The 22,466-nt window shown below is 39.9% G+C and overlaps 1 protein-coding gene across 1 annotated transcript; it reads right to left on the bottom strand.

Annotated features, from left to right (window-relative positions):
- Nucleotides 1-115: 115 nt before the first annotated feature.
- Nucleotides 116-17,118, bottom strand: PPP1R17 (protein phosphatase 1 regulatory subunit 17). Its single transcript, XM_065752373.1, has 5 exons — nucleotides 16,785-17,118; nucleotides 10,153-10,262; nucleotides 8,331-8,483; nucleotides 6,970-7,131; nucleotides 116-480 (listed from the first exon to the last, which is right to left on the bottom strand). The coding sequence occupies exons 2-5, from the start codon at nucleotides 10,232-10,234 to the stop codon at nucleotides 401-403; spliced, it is 477 nt and encodes a 158-aa protein (XP_065608445.1). The 5' UTR covers nucleotides 10,235-10,262; nucleotides 16,785-17,118; the 3' UTR covers nucleotides 116-400.
- Between the last annotated feature and the right edge of the window lie 5,348 nt (nucleotides 17,119-22,466).

Below are 22,466 nucleotides of genomic sequence, written 5' to 3'. Positions count from 1 at the left end.
ACTCTGTGATATCTAGTGGTATCATATGTTTACTGGCACCCTGTTATCTAGTGCCAGCTACCCTGGACTGGTGGAGCCTTGGTGTTAAATTACCACCACTCTACAAGGTACTATATATAGTCTCAGGTGGATTCCTTGAAGACAAAAGTCCTGGGAAGCTGCTTTTAGTAAACCAAGAAAATCCTTCCAGCCCCACGTGTAGGTGCATTTTCTGTCATCTCCTGTAGTGCTTGCTGAGATTTCATGAGATGCAGAGAAACACTTGAAGATAAACTAAATTCAAGTGCATGCTTGAAAAAACTATTAGTTATAAAAATGAAAGGACTTATTTTTCTATGTGCTGCCACTTGGAATGACCCAGAATTATTTACACTTCAATATTGGAAATATTGCTGTAATCTTAACTGGGGATTGTGTCTCCATCCTTTTCTTCATCTTCCATTATCGCTGTTTCCTTTTCTTCTGTAAGCAGTTTAGTGCCTTAAAAACAGGAGGGAGAGAGAGAGAGAAGCAAGAGATAACTAATTGATTTAAAATGTTGCTTCTTCATAAAATATCAGGATATGGAGAATTTTTTCTCTTCTAATTTTTTGATCCTAAAGTACTTTTTCTACCATCTTGGGAGTTGCTCCTCATTTATTTCTGGGACATCCTTCTACTCATGAACCAGAACTGGATCACCGTGTTTCTAGATAAAGTTAACAAGTCCTCTTAAACTAGCGCATTTCTGCTACCCGTGAAGAGAGACACTAAAGATTCATTTGATAACCTGTTTTTCAAAAGGGCTTGGGAAACTAAAAAAAAAAAAAGATCTTGCAAGATGAAATAGATACTGTATTTTTTGTCACTGAACCATTCTATGTGAACATGTGTATGCACGTTTGCTTTCTCTCTCTCTACAGCAATACTACTTAGATTTCGCAAATACACATGCTACAACAGACAAATAGAATACCCACATGTCAAGCACCATCCCCATTGAAGCTATATGGTATCAATAAATGGCAGAAGCAGCAGTAATAAGATGGATGTTAAAACAGACTCAGGTATGTTACTGAGAACACTGTGCCAGTATTTACATTACTGAGATCTGAGATTTGAATATGCCTTGAAGCCTATTCATCCCTTAATATGAGGACAAAAATAAGACTTCACCAATATCATGAAAGCACTGAAGAAAAATGTGACATTAACTTGAAAGTTTGATTTCTCAGTTTGGAGGATAACATATATATGTTATATATCTTTCCACATGTATTTCTTTCCTCCTAAGTTTTTTCTTGATTTTATAGACAGGTTATGGATCCACATATCTTCCCCCATCTTCCACAAATCTTTCCCCCATCTCTTTTTTTTCTTTCTCTCTCCTACTTGAAACAATAAGACCTTGAGGCTTTTATGTGGCCCAATGATGTCCCAGTAGCCACTCTCATTATTAGAAATTAAATTAATAAGGCAAAGAGGGGACAAGCAGATTGCATTCTTGATCTCTATTTTAACACTTTGCGTTGTTTATGCCTGTTCCCAGTAAAAAGCAAGCTACATGTAAGATATAGTTTATGGCCACCTTCCTTGGTGTAGAGGTCAAGGAAGTCTAAAAACAGGATGAGGGTAACCACTGAGTCGAAACCAACATCTCTCCATAACTCAGACTCCTGGTGTTTGCTTTTAGTCTGCACTAACCAACTGGGCTGTTTGGTTAAACCAACCTGTTTTGCTTCTTTCTGCATTGAAAGCATTCGGAACAGAGAAGGCTTTCAGTATTCACAAGGTCTGAAAATAGAGCACTACCACACGGGAAGATTTTCTTCAACTCTGGAGTTTTTTCAAGAGGTGACCAATTAATGAAAATATTAACTTATACCGGTCTTCATTTAAGTTACTTTCTGCTTCATTTATACGTATTTCTTGTGAACAAGACGGTTTCTGCTAGACCATGAGATAAACAGAAAGGTGAGCAACAGAGTAAGCACACTGTTAACTGTGTGATGGAGATGGATGTAAACGTTCCCCACATTGACTTATATTCACTGTATTCAATTCAGACAAATGAAAAAATGAAAATCTGTTTTCTTTGTTGTTTTTTTCTTCATAAAGTATTTGAACTGTGAAAGCACGACTTAAATGCTCTTAAATATGAAGTTAGAGTGGATCATTTGATGAAAGTTAACCTATCTTTAGGCTAAAGTCAGGGATAAGAGATCAACAGTGTAGGATAAATGAAGCTGCAGTGTGCTTGATGATCACATCCACTTACTCAGATACTTCCAGGAAACCTGCTTTAACAGGGGGGCTGGACTAGATGAACGCCAGAGGTCCTTTCCAACCCCTTCCACCCCCTAAAATTCCGTGGTTTGGTGAACTACAAAGTGATTAAGGAAAAGTGTGTTGAATTCTGATGGCATGACTATATGTCTTTCTAGACAAGATGGTAGAGACAGCTGGAAGGTAGCAGACAACCAGAAGCCCTTAGCTCTTAGCTGGAGCTAAAGCAACAGCGCACCAGATGCTTACCACAATCAATAGCAAGATGATGCCTTAGTATCAGTGTGTTATTCTGGTGACTGATGAACTCCAAATGTTGCCAGTAACGTTTAGGACTAAAGACTACAGGAGGATGCAGACCTGAGTTGCAGGTTACTAACTTTCTAGAACATGGATCACCAGCCATTTCAAGAAAAACTACATGCATTTAAAATCAGACTTGTAACATGAAACAGTGGAAGGGGAATACAAATGGGATGTCTTAAATAAAATTATTTATGTAACACTGGGGAAGGATTCTGTGGGGTTTGACATGATGCTGTTCATCACTTGTGGAGAAAGTATGCTTAACAGAACACCGTTTGCAAATTCCAAGTTTGAAAGTGTAAGTAGAATGTGGGAATTTGGGAACATCTGTAAATCAATTTTTCTCTGTTTACCATTCAACTAAATCATTCAGCCTCCCAGTCTCTGTTTTCCAAGCTGTGCATATTATGAAATGCAGCTCATCCCGCAGATCAGTTTTAAGGATTGGTAGGTTGTCCTGTTAATATCCACCAAGAGACTTGACAAAATAAAGTAGCATAGAAATAAACTGCAGTCATGTTTGCCTGACAGAATTTGCAAATACCTTCAGTTTCTAGCTAGAGACTAGGAACAAAACGGCTCACAGAGACATGAGAACTTCCATTGGGAAGCTCAGACACAGGGAAAGGATGCTGGCTTAGATCTGCCATTTGCCAGGTACCACCTAGGATCTCCTTCTGCGATGTACATCAGAAAACCACCAAGATGACATTAGTTCCACCTGCCTGCCTATGGACCACTCCTGCAGCTGGGCTGAACGATTGAGTGTTCAAGCCATAGCCACTACACAGTAAAAGGAGTTGTTCTGCTTCTGCAGTATGCGGAGATTTTCACTGAGCAGGTGAGCAGATATCCTAAATAAACTACCATAATTATTTTTGTAGGAAATAAGAGAGAACGGAGAATTTGAGACTGGTTTTACTAATTGTCTCTGATCTGATTAAGAAACACTAGGCAGCCACATTTCAGGAAACACACTCCCATTTTTACACATTCTTGCTCAAACCCACAGACTGAAAATCTTACAAACTTCAGTTATCACATTGGCAAGTGAGGATGGTAATAAAGAATGTTCCAGAGTGGAGTGCTGGCCTTGGATTGGATTTAAATCACCTAGTGTCTTGAATGAGGAAAGTAAGCCATTAGAAACGTGATTGTGTTTGACCTTGTCCGACTGCTTCAGAAAGCCAAGGCATTGACTGGTTGAAGGGGAGATGGCAGAGATCTCTGTTCCAGGCTCAGCTGTACGCACAGGTCACAACATAATTTCTGCCATTTCAGTAGGAGGCTGAAGCTAGGGCGCTGATTTCTTCGCTACTACAGACAACAGGGAGATATGGGTTTGGCATGCTATATTTGCAAGGGTCTCTTGTAACCCAAGGGAGAAAAAGAAAGTACTAGAGCACTTGTGACCAATTGGTCAAAACCAAGAGGGATAACACAACTGCCCTTTCAATGACAAAGCAATTTGTGTGGACAGCTACTTAAAAAGATAATTAACATTACTGTTACTACAAACAATTGAGTGGAGTTTTTCATGTTGCGTATGATATAACTGAAAGAGGGAATCTTGGAAGGGTCAAGAACGGGAGATTTAAGAAATCGGAACAACTCAGTCACAGTTCACAAGGGATACATGTGGCACTGAGTGTGCTGCTTACAGCTGCAATGGTAGGACCGGAAAACAGGCACAGAAAGTTGCTTCTAGATGTATTTAGCACATGTAGCTTTGCTGGGGCTTCTCAGGTCTCCAAGTCTATAATTCAGATGCTATTTTGCACCACCATTCCACAAAAGCTCAGCTTGTTTATTCTCTGTCTGCTACCTGATGGGATAACCCTGAAAGTAAACAAGCAGTAAATACTGGACCAGCCTTTAGCCACAATGAGTCACTTTTTCACAGCAATACATGGAGTTGCCACCAGCGGCTTTCAACCAGCAAAACTGTGTATGTTGGTACATATCTTGAAGAAAAAATGTACATCCTAAGATCAAAGAGGGAATCAAATTCACACAGGCTGTTTTGCCCTGAAGAGGGGCAGAAGTCTGCCAGAGGGAGTCAACCATTAGAAAACACACTCAGAACAGCATCTTGAAGGAAAAGCTGTCTGCAGGAAAAGGAAACACCTGGAAGGGTGCTTGGAAGTCATGGTGAGTGCTGGACAGTGTATTCACCAGTAGCAGGAGGTGTAATTGGAAGCATAATTGAAAACCTTAAAAAAATGCATTATTTTCTGTTATTCCCCTGGGGTAAATGCAAACACTTTGAAATTTGCCACACATTTGAAGTTACTGCATTTTTTCTCTGTCTTTTGTGTGTGTGTGTGTGTGTGTGTGTGTGTGTGTGTGTGTGTGTGTGTGTTCTTCCTTTTTGAGTTTTGTGATTTCTAAACCATTTGAGGATTATAAAACATTTTTGTTACAACAGAAATGTTTTGACTTCTCTTTCTAAAAAAAATTATTAAAGAGGAAGTTTTCATGGGAGGCAAGAGGTGAAGATGTTTAAAATGATTCTTATTTCTCCCTTAAGCCTACTTGAGCTAATTAATGCTAGGCTAGAAACGAGAAGTAATAAGTGGCTAGATGCTAATCCATCCACAGTGTTGTTAAGGTGTGTCAAGGAAAGAATTTACCCTTGCTGCAACCTCTTAGCTAGCAATTACTTTCAAACCAAACCAAGAATCAAACACTTAATTGTAAAACATTTCACATTAGATTTCTATCAGAAATTTTTCACTTTTAGATTCTCCACTGCAGAGGACATCCAGAAGATGTACAGCATCTTGAAAGGTGATAAAATTCCCAAAGGCAACTTTTCTTGGGAGTATTTTTGAACTGACCAAAATAATGCCTCAACACTCTTCCAAGATCCACGGAAAGAGTAGGCTTCGTGTATAAAGCATGAGACAAATTATTACAAATTATTTGATAAACTTGGTGTCCACTTCTGTTTCTGAATTGGTCCCTTAAAGACTGATTTTTTTTCTAATCATTTGTCATGTGAAATTTCAGGTAATTTTCTTGGTAATTTCCTTGAGCAGTTATATAAGCAGTTAATTATCAGTGCTCTATATTAAATATTTCAAAGTGGAGCACTTGCAGTTGGGCTCAGAAGTTTTATGATAAATTTCTCATAATTTCCCCCAGCAAATGATTGGACCTGATTTCCACTGACTCACTTGCAGCATTCTGTTTTTAATGTTGCAAGCCATTTAAGTGATGGAGTTCAGTGAGCTGGGAACTAGTATTTGCTATGCTTGCTGCCGTGACCCTGTAAACTTGTCATATTCCATTGATCTCGGGAGCCCCATTATGATTAATGTAAGACAGTTAAATGAACAAAAAATATTGTTTGAGTCAGTAGTGAAGGATCAGGTTCACAAGAAAAGATGCCTACAAATGAAGGCACTTACTGTGATTGTTGAGGCCATTTACACACCTTATACTTTTATCTGTGCAGAAAATTCCAAGAGCACTTAAAACTCAGATGCTTGATGTACACAGCTATTACTTAGTTAGTCAGGGCCGAAATGGCTGTCTCGGGACCTCTTCAGCTAGTGTGTCTCACTGTTTCAGTAGCACCAACCCAAAGCAAACCTTGTTTCATACTAGAGTTTCCTAAGATAACCAAATTTTTCAAGTTTCAGCAGTAGATTTGGAACTGAGGTTTGATTTCTTTTGCCTTCACTTGTTCATTCATTCACTCTTTTGCTCCATCCTGTGGTGAAGAAACAGCTGGCGTATATCATATAAACTTGCATGCTTTATTCATCGTTAGTAGCAATAATTAAAACTTCCACAGTATTTTACATACTGAAAGACCATCAGAAACATTGATGAACTAAAGATTCTCCATGACAGAAAAATGTGGGAAACTCAAAAAACAAAGGGTCTTAGGGCCAAAACATGGATGGCTGAATCCATATGCTCACTGAACAAATTAGCTGCTGCACTGTGTATTGTGCTAGAAGCACAGAACTGTCTTTAAGGTGCAGTTAACTACAAGTTCACAGCTTGGTTTCCTCAGTGTAGATCCTAATTAACAGGAGGTTCTTCAGAATAGCTTTGCTCCAGGATATTTGAGGCAATTGAGTTATATGACCTTAAAATTTGCATGTGCTCTAGTTCAAAAAGGAGGGCAGTGGTTGGATTACCCCCCCCCCAAAAAAAAAAAAAAAAAAAAAAAAAAAGATTGCCTTCACACAGGATAATCAAGTGCCACCGTGTCTCCTCTCTCTCCCCTTCAGTCTATATATCATGGGTAGTGGGTACAGAAAAGTATTTCAATGAACAACCCCAATTATTGAATATTTTGACCATATAGGTCCAGTTCAGCAAACGCTGAGTTTGGACACAACCTCCTTCCAGCCTGGGAGCAACTTTAGCTGAGTTTCTTACCTATTATCAGAGGTGGGATGTGTATTGCAGGTGTATCTTTTCTCCTGGGCTTTTTCTGCTCCAGTTCAGTGATCTGAGAGCCTTGACTCACTCTCTCCCTCTGTGGCTTCTCTGAGATACCATACCTTTTCAGCAGATTATCAGAAAAATCTGAAAGTATGCCTGCAGGCAGGAATTAATGAAAATGTCACATCAGCTTTGTTTACACTGAAGAAATTTGCACCTGTGTAACTTTCCCAATGACAACTACGACTACAATGTACTTTTCCAATGAGAGCAAAATCTGCTCAGCATCATGTATATTCTTTTCTGGCTTTGCAACAGTACACATTTTCCTCAAGTCAATTACATCCCATAGAGTATATGCAGTGATAGTCTCAGGCTAGCTGTTTTCTTGCTGTACGTCATGGACTAAACTGTAGTCCATCAACAATCATGGTGAAGATGAGTGGGATCTTCTATTTCCACGAACTTAGATATATTACCAAAGTAGTTTAATCATATGGATGTTTAATATTCTTGTGAACTACATGGCTACTCAGAAATTGTCTATTTAAACCAGTGAAATGCTGTAACTCTTCATACAGTGATTACTTGGGTTACAAAATGCAGCTTTCCAGATCTGAGTGATTTCCTAAAAGAGAATTACTGAAAGGCAGATACATGAAAGCTGAAGAGCCAGAGACGATGAGTTCAAACCCAGGATTACAAATACTGGAAAACCCCAAAGCTTGTTTTTCACTTGCTAAGTGTGAATTGTTGGAGGCACACAGGGGACCACGCAGATGGTTAGTGGTTAACTCCTATGTAGGTAGCATGAGAAGTCAGTGTACTTGATACAAGAGCACAACTCAGCCCCCAGAGAGCATACAAGGAGTGTTTGTTAGCAGAGGGAAGAAGTAATTATTCATTCCTCCTGCTGATCTTGGAAAACCATCTGGTTTCAGTGGCAGTCTACTTCTCACTCTTCCCTTCCCCAGGCTGGTGGCATTCAGCTCCTGACCTAGTGAGGTATGTCAATGCACAGTAGCATGGGGCATCCTACAAGGAGTTCCTTTGTCACTGTGGTGGTTTCTGGCTTTCCTAAACACCCAGCTTTTGCTGGAATCCCTGCATGATTTCCAGGAGGAGCAGGCTGGCCCATGTGCCTCTCTGGCTTCCTCCCAGCATCCGTCACTGGACAAGAGGAGCTGCAGAGTACAAACTGGATCCTCCCCATTCCCCTGCCTTACTGGGAGCACATGGCATGGAGCTGTGTTACTGCTTCCTCCCACAGGGATGTAGTAGGTCTGTGGACCTTTGTCCAGCTTCAATCCACTTTTATAGAGTGAGATTTTAAAGTCAAGAGTTGTACTGCTTACCTGTTAGGGGTGGTGGGGTGTGTATAGCTGGTGTGTCTTTTCTCCTTGGCTTTTTTTGCTCCTGTTCAGTGTTTTGGGAAGACTGGATAGTTTTACCTTTTCTTGGTATCTTTTTGAGATCACAGCTTTTAATCAACTGTTCTGAAAGATCTTCTACATGACAGAAAAAAAAAACAAGAGAATAGAAACTGAAGCAGAGGGGAAATAATAAAACAGATGGTGAAAAGAAAAGCTCTAATAATACAGCTTTCATCCAAGAAGACTGAAATGATTGTGGAAAAACAACTCCAAAATAGGAAGTCAGTACAAGAGGCTCCTGTGCCATACTATGTGGGAGCTGACTTTGGTGGTCCTGCTTTGTAGGTGGTAGGCATAAAGCAGGGGGGGAAGCTGTGGGCAGCGGTGTGCTATGTGGCTGAGGAAAGCTGCACCATCACGCAGAGGTCCCAAAGCCGTTGTTGTCCCACTCAGCTCTAACTGTGGGGCTGTGTCTTCAAGAGTTATAAGGGCACTTCTCTGAGAGAAAGATTTATCTGTGTGAGGTCAGTCAGAGGTACTGTCAACAAAGCCAGCATATTGTTTCCTTCAGGAGCTGGCTTTATTTCCAGAGCCGCGGGGCAGTCATTATGCACTTTTGATTTACGTAACATTACACTGGATTTTTTGGTTTTCTCTTAATCTTTGACTAAAATTACTCAGATTGGGCATGGATTTTCTGCAAGGATCTGCATTTCTGGGTGCTCATGCAAGCTGAAAAAGTTAAATCTAGCCTGTCATTAGCATCATCATGCAAACCAAGGCTTTGCTTTCTCAGATGTTGCTTGCTTGGCTTCAGCATGGTCCCTCAGCCCAGTGAACAATCTCCTGATTAACTTCCTGGAAGATGCAGACTATTTTTTCAGCTCTCTGAGGCTTCCTGAAGGATATTAATGAACTAATTTAACCTCCTACAGCCTCCATTTCCCATCTGTAGAGGGGGATTAGTTCTGTACCTTTTTACATAAAAAATGTTGTGTAGCAATCATGTTGAGTATGTCAGCAATTACAGAAGTGGTGCCTTTGGCTAGAGGTATTGCGGCAGAGAAACAGGATAAGGATACCTTCCTTGCAGGGCAGACCAAAAAAGTTTATAGAATTCTGCTGATCTAACACTTTTTTTTTGACAAGCAGCTGAAATTGTATTGTTTTCATGTTGTCACTGCAAGGGTAACTAGGTTTTGGTTCATGATTGTTTTGCCAGGCTATGGTGAAGTAATAGCATTTGAAACTGAGGCAAAGATCATGAGCACACAAAAACCACATCTATCAAGTATGAAGTCTGGTATATAGGTATATGAAGGAGCAAATAAACGTCTGGTACTGACAGTGCAAAAGTTAACATAAAATAGGTTCAGAGAGGACTGAAAATGAAGAAGAAAAAAGTACTTTCCATTAGTGCAAAAGGGGTATTTAAAATCTGTTACTTAAATTCCATGTGGAATATATATTTAGGAAACATCCAGCTGCATGGCTTCAGTTTATTGTTGTACAAATGAAGAAACTGCTCTACTTTTTCTACCAGAGGAAAGAACAATGACTTTTTCATTTTCCTCATTAATTAATTTTTTTCTAGGGCTTCAGCTAATATTTATACACAAGAAAGAAAAAACACTCTTTGCCTTTCCATCTGGCATCAAAAATGTCAGCAGAAGGTGTAATCTATCAGGTTTCATGAGGACTCAGTTGTACTGCTGGAGGGGAAAAACAGCAACTGGACGGGACCTAATGATGTGTAGACAACACCTCTCCAATTTCTGCAATGACATCATCTAATAACACTTACCTAAATGGTTGCAGTGTGAATCTCGCTTGTCCAGTCTGTCTTCTGGGATATCAAGTGGCTGAACACATTCTGTTGACATCATTGAAATGGTTTTTTTCTCCCCCTTGAAACTACAGCAACAACAACAAAAAAGAAATAAGAAAGAAAGCAAAAGAAAAAAAAAAAAAAAAAGAAAGAAAAGCAGCAGCATGACATAAACCAGACATGTTGGTGTTATGTGCCCACTTGCTGGCACTTGCTGGCCAGATTGAGGGAAGCTCTTGTCTTCCAGCTGCATTCTGTCTTACAGACTTCTGACCTGGTTTTGCCCTAGCATGCTAAGAGATGCATAGATTCACAATCTTTGTTACATATGTGATATTCCATTTTTCCACCTACAGTGCTGTATGTGACCCACACAAGCACATAAAATATTTTGCCTCTACAGAAGAAATTTGACTTTAATCTTCCAGAAAGTGCTATCACATGCAGAAAGTAAATACTAGGAAATAGAATATTTTCTGATTTTCTTCTATATTATATTCTCAACTGTAAGCTAATTGTCATAATTAGTGTTTACTATGCAATCTAACTTTAATTATGAATGCAGAATGAGTTACTCTAACAATTCTAGTTCCTCTCAAAGAGCCTAGATACCCCCAATGACCCAGATGTGAAAGCTGACTCTGGAAGTTAGCCAGTATCCACAGACTCAGGAGCCAGCACGAGGAATGCATCTTCATGGCATTGGTAGGAGCACTGGGAACCCATGTCATGAGGCTGCTTAAGTACCTGCATGTATCTTAAGTATATACCATGGTCTGCATATCCCTCTGCATTTCTATTTTATTCTTCAAGGTTTTTTATCTTTTCCTTATACATAAGTGTAAAAGGCCCCAGAGTCCAACTTCCTATCTGAGAATCCCCACCATTCCTCAACGATTTGGTACTTCAATGCTTTGACATCTCGTACTTCCTGATCACAACCTCTGTTATCTGTTTTGGGGGATTAAGAGCAGACTAACTTCCTTGTAGGGAATGGGAAAGCAGTGAGGAAGAGAATCAGCAGGAGTCTGCTTCAACATTAGAAGAAATTGGAAAAAAATGGAAGAAGGGAGAGGGAGGTGAAAAAGGTAAATAACAGAGAGAAGTGAAAGAAAATGCAATCAGAGAAAAACAAGAAGAGGGAGGACAGGATGAGAGGAGACTGTATTATGTGAGTATATTTTGATCCTGCTTGGAGCCAAGAATCTACTTATATTATTTCTCTGAAAATGCAGTGGTTTTTTGTCAGCAAGAAACTGAACATTAGGGCAGTTAACCTCATTTCTATGACTAAACTTGCATCTATATTAAGAACAATTAAACCTCAAGCAAAATCTAATAACATAAATATTTGCCAAATAAAACATGAAAGGTTGCAATCACATCATGCAGTGAGCTAGTTCTTCAGGGAATGGGAAAACATGTCCTAAACTCCAGTGACTTCAAAGCAAATGCAGTATTAAATTACAGTAATAAATGTCAGGAACATTGACTCATAATGTATTTAGGGAATTAACTACCATACACTTTAGTACTCAGAATTCACAGAAATTTGTAAAATTCTATGTATTCATAAATACCTCACTGAGTCAGGCCTGGACCAGGAGTGCAACCTCTGAAGATCAGGCCCAGTCCAGCATCAGGTCTGTACTAAAGGGTTATACCACCTGGAAACTTTGTTGGCCTTTAACAAAAATAAATAAAATAAAACTTTTCACTTAGGAAGACCCCTCATAAAGAAATTCTTTGAATGTGTCTTACCGTGGTACGGCTGCTCTATTTATTGACTGTATAAATAATCCGTAGCTATGGCTTAAAACATAACAGTCAATGTTTCATTTAAAACATAAACATACCATCTGGCCATATGAAAAGTCACACTAAATTTTGTGTTTTGAGGGAGAAACTGTTTATTTCTTCAATGCCATTTGATTTTTTAGGATTTGATTAAGTTATGCTGGCTGTTAGCTAAATATTATAACTGTGTTGGTAATGTTCTTTCCTGAAGATTGTCTTATTTTGAAAGTTTTCAGTAAAATTAAAGATAACATTCCAGATTATGGACTTTTTTAAAAGAAGTCCTGAGTGAAAAAAAGGTGAAGATATGTAGTAAAATCTACCTGTAAGATTAGTAATAACTTACACTGGCTAGCAATGCCTTATAAAATCTTATTAACTTTGATTTGATTTCTCTAAGCTGTTTCAGTGAGTTGTTTCACCTCAGGAAAATCAAGTTTGTAAAGAGACTTCATCTTATATGCAAGTATATACAAGTTATATACAAGTATAAGAATTCCTTGTTAATTTAATAGTTTGAAAAATAATGTTTTAAAATAAATTGTTTAGATCTGTCTTTATATTTTCACAGTCACAGATGACAAACCCAAAGCAACTGTAGCGGTTTAAAACATGGCTTTACAAGCTAACTTCTGACCCCTTTTATTTTGAAATTCACCCCAAAGAAAGCTTTGCCTTGCTCACAAATATGCTTCCACACTGCCCATTGTTAAAAAAAAGAATACAAAGAATGAGCAGAGTGCATGGTGAGTTTAGGTGTCTTGGGTCTATGTAAGTTACATACAAAGTGTGAATTGGTGAGTGATACTATTTCCTGTTGCTCTGCATTACACATGGGTCTTTCATTCAAAAGAGGAGGTGATGAATGTGAGGATTGTAATGGTGCTTTCCCAAACCACTAAAATCAATTCCAGACACTGAAGAAACAGATTCCCCAGTAATGCTTCATGTGGAAGGAAGACTACTATAGTGACTGCATGAAGTCATTAGTACGCCTTAACAAATGGAAGCACATTCTCAGATCTTAGTGTGTTAAGTGCAACTCCTTTCCTACCAGCCTTCATTCTAACAGTTTGCACTCTGCTGCAGTCACTCACCTTTTTGTAGGTAATGCCTGCCTTTTACGTGGTGGATTGTGATTTTTTTTTCCTCGCACTCTATTGTATTGCTCAACATAATGAGCCACATTCATCCTTGGTGCAGCTTTAATGTTTGCAGCTGAAGCTCTAAATCACACTCAGCAGTCTAAAATGGGTATAGATTTTTCCATGAGTTAGAATTCAATAGTCACTTAACCTGAGACTACTTTCTGTACAACATAGGCAGGCTGTACCACCCTCCCGCAGAGACATGTGCTCTCAAAGGAGTCACCTGTAGTCTCTTACTTTTGGGAAATGACAGAATGGAGATGCCTTAAATGCTTCGTAAAAGCTTGAGAAAGAGTTCTGCTTTTTTTTTTTTTTTTCTATGTAAAACCTATGGTTTTTTTTTCCTTGTATAACCATTTAGCAATAAACAGGGTGGCCTCAACTTATAGAGAGAAAAAAGAAAGGAATAACAAGACAAGCTGAAAATTGTTGATATGACTGAAAGCTATTTCAGCCTTGTGTGGATTATTTGTCATGCTTGTCAATGTTGTATTACAGGACTCCAACATGCACTCTTGTAAGAGATGACAATTTACATGGAAAATGTCTGAAATTTTCTCTTCTTAAATTGCACCTCTGTTGTTAAGTAGCTAACAGCAAACACCCTGAATTTATTAATTAATTTACTTTTTCAGAAGTCTTTGTTGAGTGCCCTGATATGGCTGTACAGAGAAGGGAGATACACACAGCTCCTGCTACTCAATAGCATAGTCTTAAAACAGAGATACACACACATGCTTGCAAATTATAGGATTCCTTTCTTCCCCAAAATTATGGGGCTTCATCAGAAAGTTCACCAATGCATTTAATTCTAGAATTCCATTAAATACAAATATTTTGCCTAGAGATGCAAAGAGACCAGCTTTTCTTTTTAGTGTTTTTGTGTACAGAATGGCGCTGGAACTTAATGAAAATTCAGCAAAGATACACTAACAGAGCTCTACCAAAGCAATTTAAATATTTTGAAGTCATTTGACCATGTGACATTCAAGACATATTGTAATGAAATCTCATGAGATTAAGTCTCCCTTATAAGACAGAAAACAAAAACTTTGAGAATAAATCTGAAGAGCTGGACTTTTCTCATTTGATCATGACCTAGGCACAGAAGTGGCTTTGCATAGATGAAAGTTTCTGTGCATTTCTTGCCTACTCCTAGGACCTGAAAGTCTGTAGATGCTAGGATGCTACGTGGAAATTATAAACTTGTTGATTTGGATCTGAACTCGAGGCACTATGCAAAGAAGTCATCAGTAGATGACTGTAGTCACATATAAAATTGAGTATTTTATGACCTGTAATTCTTATCAAAGTTTACAGGGACTAACTGGCCATTGGTATCAGGACTCTTCCCATTAAGGACATCACTTGCTATGTATACAAGTCATTTCCTTTTATTATTTTCCTTAGAATTGTGAACTAACCTTTTGTACAATCTCCACAAACTCTGCTTCTGAGGACTTCAGTAGACAGTCCATAAGTATACAAACTTTTAATATTTACTTATTATTTGGTCAGAAGAATGTTTTATTTCCACACCTGGCAAAAATCTCCAAGAAAAAGCACACACTAGTTTGCAGGCCATGCCCAATCATTAAAGATGCCTTTGACATGTTGACTTGGATACTACCTAAATGAAAGTACTCTTAAGAGCATTCTTTTGTTGGTTGGGAATCAACAATCTGAATTTAATTGGTATTTATTTTGATATGTGGATTATAATATTGCCACCAAAGTCTGTATGATGCCAGATACCTATCTCTTCCTGGACCCAGAGCACTTCACAGGAACATCTTTCTGCCATGAGCAACATGGTACAGGTCTCAGGGTAGCCAGGCAGCCAAAACACAAGTCTGTGTACTCCTGCCAGAAGGATGAGGGAAGTAGTGTCTCACTCTTTGATTTTCTTCTGATGACATTTGTTGTGAGGGAAGTGAAAAGCCAAAACAGAATTCCTGGGCTGCCTAGGGTGAATCAGACCTTTGCCATGCCCTTGCTTGAGTAGGCTTCAGGGACCAGAGCACTACTGGAAGAAGGAGAGAGCTCAGCAGCAGAAATGTAGACAGCAGGGGCCCTGGTGTGAGATGGTAAGCACACATGCATCTTGTAGGTCCTTTCCAACCTAATGTACCTATGAACCTATGCTTGTCTGCATTCCTGCATTCTTGGGCCTGGCCTTGCTAGCACCCAACAGACAGAGATGGGAACAGTGTGAGATAAGAGCCAGAAGCTGGACTGTAGCAATTAATGCACTGAGAGCTGCTCTTTGCTACATTTCCCAGACAGCTGCTCAGGCACTGGAGTTCTCCTCTGAGACCAGAGCATCTCCTCCCACTGTACACAGACAGGTTTTGATTATTTTTTCATTTCTTTTTCCCTCTCAGTCTGGATTCAGTGTACTCATGAGAGAAAGGATGGTCAAGCTCCCACCACCCTCACTAGCTCCTCTCTTCTGTCAGTAAACTTGTGTGGGAGGGAAAGAAAGAGTTGTTTGTGCTTCTGTTGCAGGTCCTCTGCAGGATCCTGCAGTGTCAATAGGCACTGTGTCATTGACAGGTATATAAAGAGACACACTCATCTGGGTCTAGGCAACTTGCACCCACCTTCCAGTCACAGAGCTCATCTGAAACATCTCAAGGAGCACAGGGAACACTGCTGTGCCTGTGTGTGCTTGGCTACTCCAGCTTGTGCCCAGCAGGAAGCCTTGGCTTCTCTACAGGCTTCTCTATCTGCACCCATTCCTGGTCCTCTACAACCACTTCCCAGGCACATCATGTAAACAAGGCAAGGCAACTCATCTACCGCTGATGGAAAAGAAAATGGTTGCCCTAAAAATAGAAAGTCTGGATGTTCTTGCCTTGAGCTCCAAACTTGCCATTACAAATTTTGCTATATTTTTAACATTACCCCATAGAGGTGATGTCTTCCTAGGCACAGAGAACAGCCTCATGCTACTTCTCCTTCAATAATCTGAGCACTAAATGCTCTCTCCAGACATTCTTGTTTTTGTTTTCTAAAGCATACTTAAAACTTCTTAGGAAACATGTAGTTGTTTGAAAGCCTGATGTTGATACATCCCTCCACTGAAACATTTACTACTAATAATTGCACAAATGCAGAGATCCCTCAGACTTGTCTGGAAGCAGGTTTCTGTGCACTTCCTAGGGGCTAGTTCAAAACCAGGTTGGAGTGAAGACTGACTCCCACTACCTCCCATAAACTTGTACAAAACATAAACTTTTATCAATGGAAAAACATGCATGATACTTTTGCACAGGTTCTGACCGCAAAGTTTTTCTCTTTTGAGAAAATAAAAAATGCAAAACCTTCCTTCACTGTTTCCTCAGGGTGCAAACCAGCCCTTGCATGTGCCTACCCTTTGCAGTGCATAGGGAGTCACAGTACCAGCAACTATTCTGCTCCTTTAGTGTCCACTACAGTATAAAAGTTAGTTGAAGCTGTTTTCTGTCATGTCTTCCCTCCCCAAGAATCCATCCCATGCATTTCAGCCTGAATATGGCATCACCCGGTATGGGAGCATTCTCAGCCAGCTCCCCATGGGATAGGGATGGGTGACATGAGATTTGCCTTGTTAGAGGGGAGAGAGGAATAAAAGAGCAAAGCAAGAGGTGACAGAGGCACGAGGGAGGATGCAGTACTCACGGAGCAGTGGCAGACAGATTGCAATTCAGCGTGGGGGCTGCCTGGACTTCCAACGTCCTGAGCTGGGTTCCGCGGGCACTGCAGCTCCCTTATCAAGGGAGCAGAGGGAGCGGTTGCTATGGCAATGTCGGGATCAGGAGTCCTCTGGGAGGCTGGGACTCAGCATCCCCGCTCCTCTGCACCCAGTGGGTTTTGGTGGGGGATGCCGGCAGCGCCTCAAGGAGAAGGCATCTCTCTGGACAGACGTTCAGGGCAGTGGGAGGGATGTTGAGGATTCAGAGTGCAATGAAGGGAGCCAAAAGGCGAGCCGCAGCCACTGTGTTGAGAGGCGCAAGGGGAATGGCGAGGGGAGGGAGCGAGGCTGCTGCCGTTTGGGACCCAGGGGAGAGCCGAAGATAAAAGTGGAGCAAGCAGGCAGGGCACGTGTCTGGGAACAGTACCAGGAGCACAGAAAGTGACGGGCATGCTGAGGTTCAGCAGTGACTGCAGTGTTTGTGTGTGCATCTGGCCACAACTAGTTACACAAGCAGGGTATTTATGGGGCCAGGTGGGGAGTCTTCTGTGGCTGCCAGTTGTTTGCCACTGGAGACCACTTTCTCCTATTTTAGCCCACTGCATTGGATGGGGCTGTTATTTCAACTGAGGGAAAAATATACAAATATGCCTGATGTTAGAAAAGCTCTGGGAGAAACACTCAGTGGTGAGATTGTGAACTGCTCAGCTCTTGGTATTCATTTGCAACAAAAATGCCTTTTTCTATCCCCTTTCATTAAAATATCCTTTAAAACCGTGACTGCTCACAGACTTTTTTTCTCCCTGTTATCTTCACATTTTTCCCCTGGTCAATAGCTGCAATTCAGCTTCCAGAACTCGTTTTGAATTACTTGGGGTTTCTTTCATAAATAATGTATTGTACAGATGGCCCAAAGGGGCAAAGTGCTAATTCCCATTTCTGAAACAGCACCTTCAGATCCTGTATGTTTCAGACATAAGGCACAGACCAAACTGAGCACTCTCAAGGCAGCATGTGTAAGCGCTGCATGCTTTCTCTGCCGACGTCTGGGAGAGACAAGCACATTTGTTACCTCGCAGGATATAATTTGTGTGTTTAGGTGGCTTTTAAAGCAAGCCCATAAAGGCTTAAGTCATTCCTGATAAATGGAGTATGGGCTCAGTACAGTAAGAAATTTTTTTCAAGGTTGAGATGTCTAATGGTAAAAAAAACCCACACAAACAATTTCCAAACCAAACACAAAAACGCTTCTAGAAAATTTCTTTTCCATGTAATTTTGATTTTACATTTTCAAGACTAGCCTGTTGCAGTCAGTTTTAAATAAAAAAAAAACTATGTTCACATTGAAATGCCTCTTACTTAAACATACAAGTTATTTTGCGTTTTTTTTCCCATGAATTCTTCAGATTAGGAGACTGCTCAAAAATGGGCTCGTGAAACATGAACAAAAACCCTTCACATCTGATTTGAAACTCAGCTCAGGATTGCCTTTTGCATTTTGTTTTTCCTGTCTGAAACAGTCAGACGGTCATTGACAGCTCTGCAAAAAATCCCTGAGGACAAGAAAACATTTCCTGTTCTTACCCCCAGATCCCAAAGTTGCTTTAGGAATGTTACAGGAAAACTTTAAGCAAAATGAAGGGGACCTATCACACTCCAACGCTCTTTGTCTCATACATTTGCCAGGTTCCACACAATGCCACAAAATGTATTACTGTAGCAGAGGATTTATCCCAGTCTTTCCAGAGGGACTTTCATGTTAATGGCGTGATGGAGGATTTACGCCTAGATCTGATCTTTTGAATGTTTACAGTTGTTGTCCTGCTTGTAAGAGGGCTGGGACCCCATCCAGTTCTCTAATCCTTCCTGCTCAGTTATTTCACACACACAGCCTGGAAAATAGTTCAAGCCTGTAACAAATTTGCACTTTAACCTTCTTCCCTTCCATGTGAGTATTCCCATCAACACTTGGGGAACTTGTAATTAAAGATGCATGTCTACAAGTTTCTAGGCTAGTGCTTTAGGGGACAGGTGGTGCAGCTTTGACTGGGAATGGAGGGGACAATCTCATAGAAGCCACATAAACACATACACAGACATAAATAGCTATTACCTACCTGTGCAAGTTACTTTTCTATTTGTTTTTGGTTTGCAATTCAGTAGTCAAAGCTTTGAATGTCCAAAAGGCAGTAATAAGTTAGCCTTCCTTGGATTGGATACTTTTTCCTGTTAAAATCTTTCCTTTCTACCCAGAGAAGATGGTTTACTGAAGCTTTTTAGCATAGCTTGAGAAAGTGAATATTCCTTTGCAAGATGCATGATGCCCCTTGATGTTATGTTTGTTGTTGCATAGTAGGTTTTCAGTTGGTTTTGCAATGCAAGCGCAGCTGGCTTTTCAATATTGTGATAGCTAGGAAAGATTTTTCCCGTCAGTAATTTTGCTCACAGCAAGCTCACCTTGAATCTGTCCCAACTGAAACCAAAACAGCCATGCTGGTCCAGTATGATCCAGTTAAAACACTGAATTTATAGAACATGAAGCCAGACAATGCTCTGTTCCTTATGTGTGTGATGCTCATTCTGGCACCAGTGAGCCTGCTGCTTGGGCCAGACCATATGGGATATATGAAACAGGACTGGTGGGAGAGGTTTTGAGGGCTGTTTTTGAGGAAGTCCTGGCTGAGCAAGACTGTTATTATACCTTGATTCATAATGCATGGGTTTTTTTTGTTTGTTTTTTTGATTTTTTTTTGTTTGTTTAGAAGTATTACATAAAACAAAAGTCCCACTTTGGAGATGGTAGGGGAATTTCTCCAAGTGGATCCTCCAGCTTTGCCAAGGGAAAGCTGAAGCCAGCAAACCTGGTACTCCATGAGGCTTTTAAAATGCTGAGGTCTGTGTTTTTCCATTTTCCTCTCTCATGTCTGAACTATCATTAAAATAGTTATCCCATGAAAGATTTCTGTACTAATCCTCTATAAAATACACTGCCTTTTTAATAAATTCTATGGTCAGGAAAAAATGCCTGATGCACAAAGGAGGCTGCCTAGTGCAAAAGAGGTAGTAGTGAGTACAAGTTTTGTTATGAGGAGGTCCTCTGTCCAAAATAGGCCATATTTGCCACCTCAGAATATTCAACATCTGCTGCAGAAGGCCATGAAATGCATTATAAACTAGCATGTAATCAAAGTTATAAACGGAGAGGCTTCACTGTGGCCATGTGAGGTTAATACCCATCTGCTTGTATTAAGGTCTGCTCGGGTTTGACTGGCACAGTTTTCAGATGAAACAACAGGTGCTGATAAGGGAAGGTAAAAATGAAGAAGCAATTCATTTGGTCATAGCTGTAAAAGCTTTTATCTTGCCTGGGCTGCACTGAGAAAAGAGGAATTGTTTTGCTCTAGTGGTTTGGTTGTTGCTGAGTTTCTTGATGGGGGTGGCCTTAGGGCTGTGGGTTGGAGGTGGCCTTTTTAACACATGGTTACAGCCAAGGTAATAATTCTGTCCGTATAAGCAAATTCAGACCTCACCCTAGCCTGTTGTGCTCAAGCCCCCCTTCAGCCTGTGCTGCTTATTTCTGTGTGAAAGTGTATTACACTATAAAGAAAATCTGTGTTAACTCACCTGCATGAATACACATGCCCCAAATAAGTTTATATATGGAGAACTGAGGAACTTGTAAGAACACGCTTATTCACTTGGTCACTTTATAAGTGTTGTCATAGGTGTAAGACTGGTTGTTTAAATAAGCTACTTTGCAGCCAGAGTAGTTTGATCAATAGATCAATGTAAAGTGTTGTTTTGTTGGGTTTTTTTTCATCAAACAGATTGCTTGATGTACAGACATTTGTCTTTGGTGGTTTCCCTTTCAGCTGGGAAGGTTAAAAGTGCAATAGATTGACAACTGCTGTCAATATGCCTAGATTTTCAGACAAGTGATTATAAGCACTTTTCCTTTTGTGTAGAACATGGTTATCCAAACTTTTGACTTGCCTGGGCCTCACTGAGTGAATGGAAATTGCCTTGGGCTGTATATAAAGTATGTAATTAATGTAAAGTATTTAAGTAACAAAGCTTATTTGTTTACTATCAAAACATAAAAAACTGCAACAAAAACATAAAACAAGTGGGATGTTTGACTTGATTTTGGTGAAACTAAGGCTGTTTAATTGGCAATGATTGCCATTCTCATTGAGTTCTCAAGTTGTTTGACAGAGACTTTTGATGAAATATTACTCTTCCTGTGCTTCAGGAAGAGTAGTAATTACCAAATTTTTTTGAGTTCAATGCCTGATTGCAACTCTGTATGTTCCATGTGAAAATGTGTAAGTAACATGTTTATGTTGCCTGAAAACAAAGTTGCAAATATACATAAAAATGATTATTTTTTTGGTAATCTTGAAACCTATTCTCAAATTTATTCATCAAAACAGAAAGCAAGGCTGCATATTTTTCACTGTTCACAGGACTGTGTTTAGCCAGTCTATCAAAATGCATGAAAATATTTGCCATAACTTGAGCTTGCCATAATTTAAGTTTCACTGTCTGGTATTGCCTGAAACATAGCACAGGAAAGGTGATTTTTACCCTGAAGATGCATGTTTAATTAGTTCAAATGAGCAGCCAAATCCCCCCAAAATGCTAAATCTTTGAACCATTTTAAATCTTCATGTTCTGGCACAAAATTTCACTTTGCAAATCATAAACTCATTTTAGCATTTTACCCTGACTCAGCTACCTTCCTTTAGTAAAGCAAATGATGACCCTATAATCAGCACTCATACTTTTAATGGGCTCCTAGAATTGGAGATGATTAAGTCCCTTGGACTTCATGAAATTCATAGCCTTGATGAAGATTTGTATGAAATTATCCATTTTTAAAGCTTCTGCACATAAATATTCTTGGTGCCTGATGCAGTGATATTTCATCAGTTGTTATCACATCTTCTATTAATTTCAAAAGCCACTCTTTTTTGCTAGCCATCACTGGAGCACCCTCAGTGGCTATACCAGACATGTTGACAAGGGTTAAAGAAAATTACTTTAAGGTATTCTTTTTACTGGTTCATACAGATCAAGAGATTTAATTGTGTCTTTCAGCAGCACCAAGGAAGCCACTTCTTCAGTGACATTATATTTGTAATCAATGCCTCTAATGAACATGGCAAGTTGAGCTGTATCTGTAGCATCAGTACTTTCATATATTGCCAAAGCATAAAATTTGAAATTAGCAGTAGGGGCAGAGCCTGTACCATGATGACGCAGCAGCAGGGCTCAGGCCATAGTGCAAGCTGAGCTGGGCCACATGTGGCACACAGGCTGCAGGCTGCACATGCCTGCTGAAGAATATTCACACAAGTATATTGGTTTAAGGGGTGTATTGTGTTTTTCATAGACAGCTCAAGTTCAAAAACAGAAGGTTTGCTTCAGGAAAAGCATTGCCTTGTCCAAGACAGCACGTTTGTCTCGGGTCCAAGAAGGAAACCATCTGTGTCTGTTGTACTGCTGAGTGAAACCTTTGAGGCTGGAACAGTCTCTTAAGGCCTAAAGGAGTCTAGAATTTGTATTTGCTGTGACAGATGGCCCATGTGAACATCCTCCTTGCTGCTCCTGCAAAGGCTGGGGGGATTGTAGAGGGGTTTTCAGAGCACTGGAAAATGATAATCCCA

The sequence above is a fragment of the Cyrtonyx montezumae genome, unplaced genomic scaffold (assembly GCF_038088225.1).
Source record: "Cyrtonyx montezumae isolate F1298 unplaced genomic scaffold, pur_monq_1.0 scaffold_8, whole genome shotgun sequence".
Lineage (NCBI taxonomy): Eukaryota > Metazoa > Chordata > Aves > Galliformes > Odontophoridae > Cyrtonyx > Cyrtonyx montezumae.
Note: the sequence above shows the minus strand (reverse complement) of the source record. Positions and strands in the feature narration are given on the sequence as shown.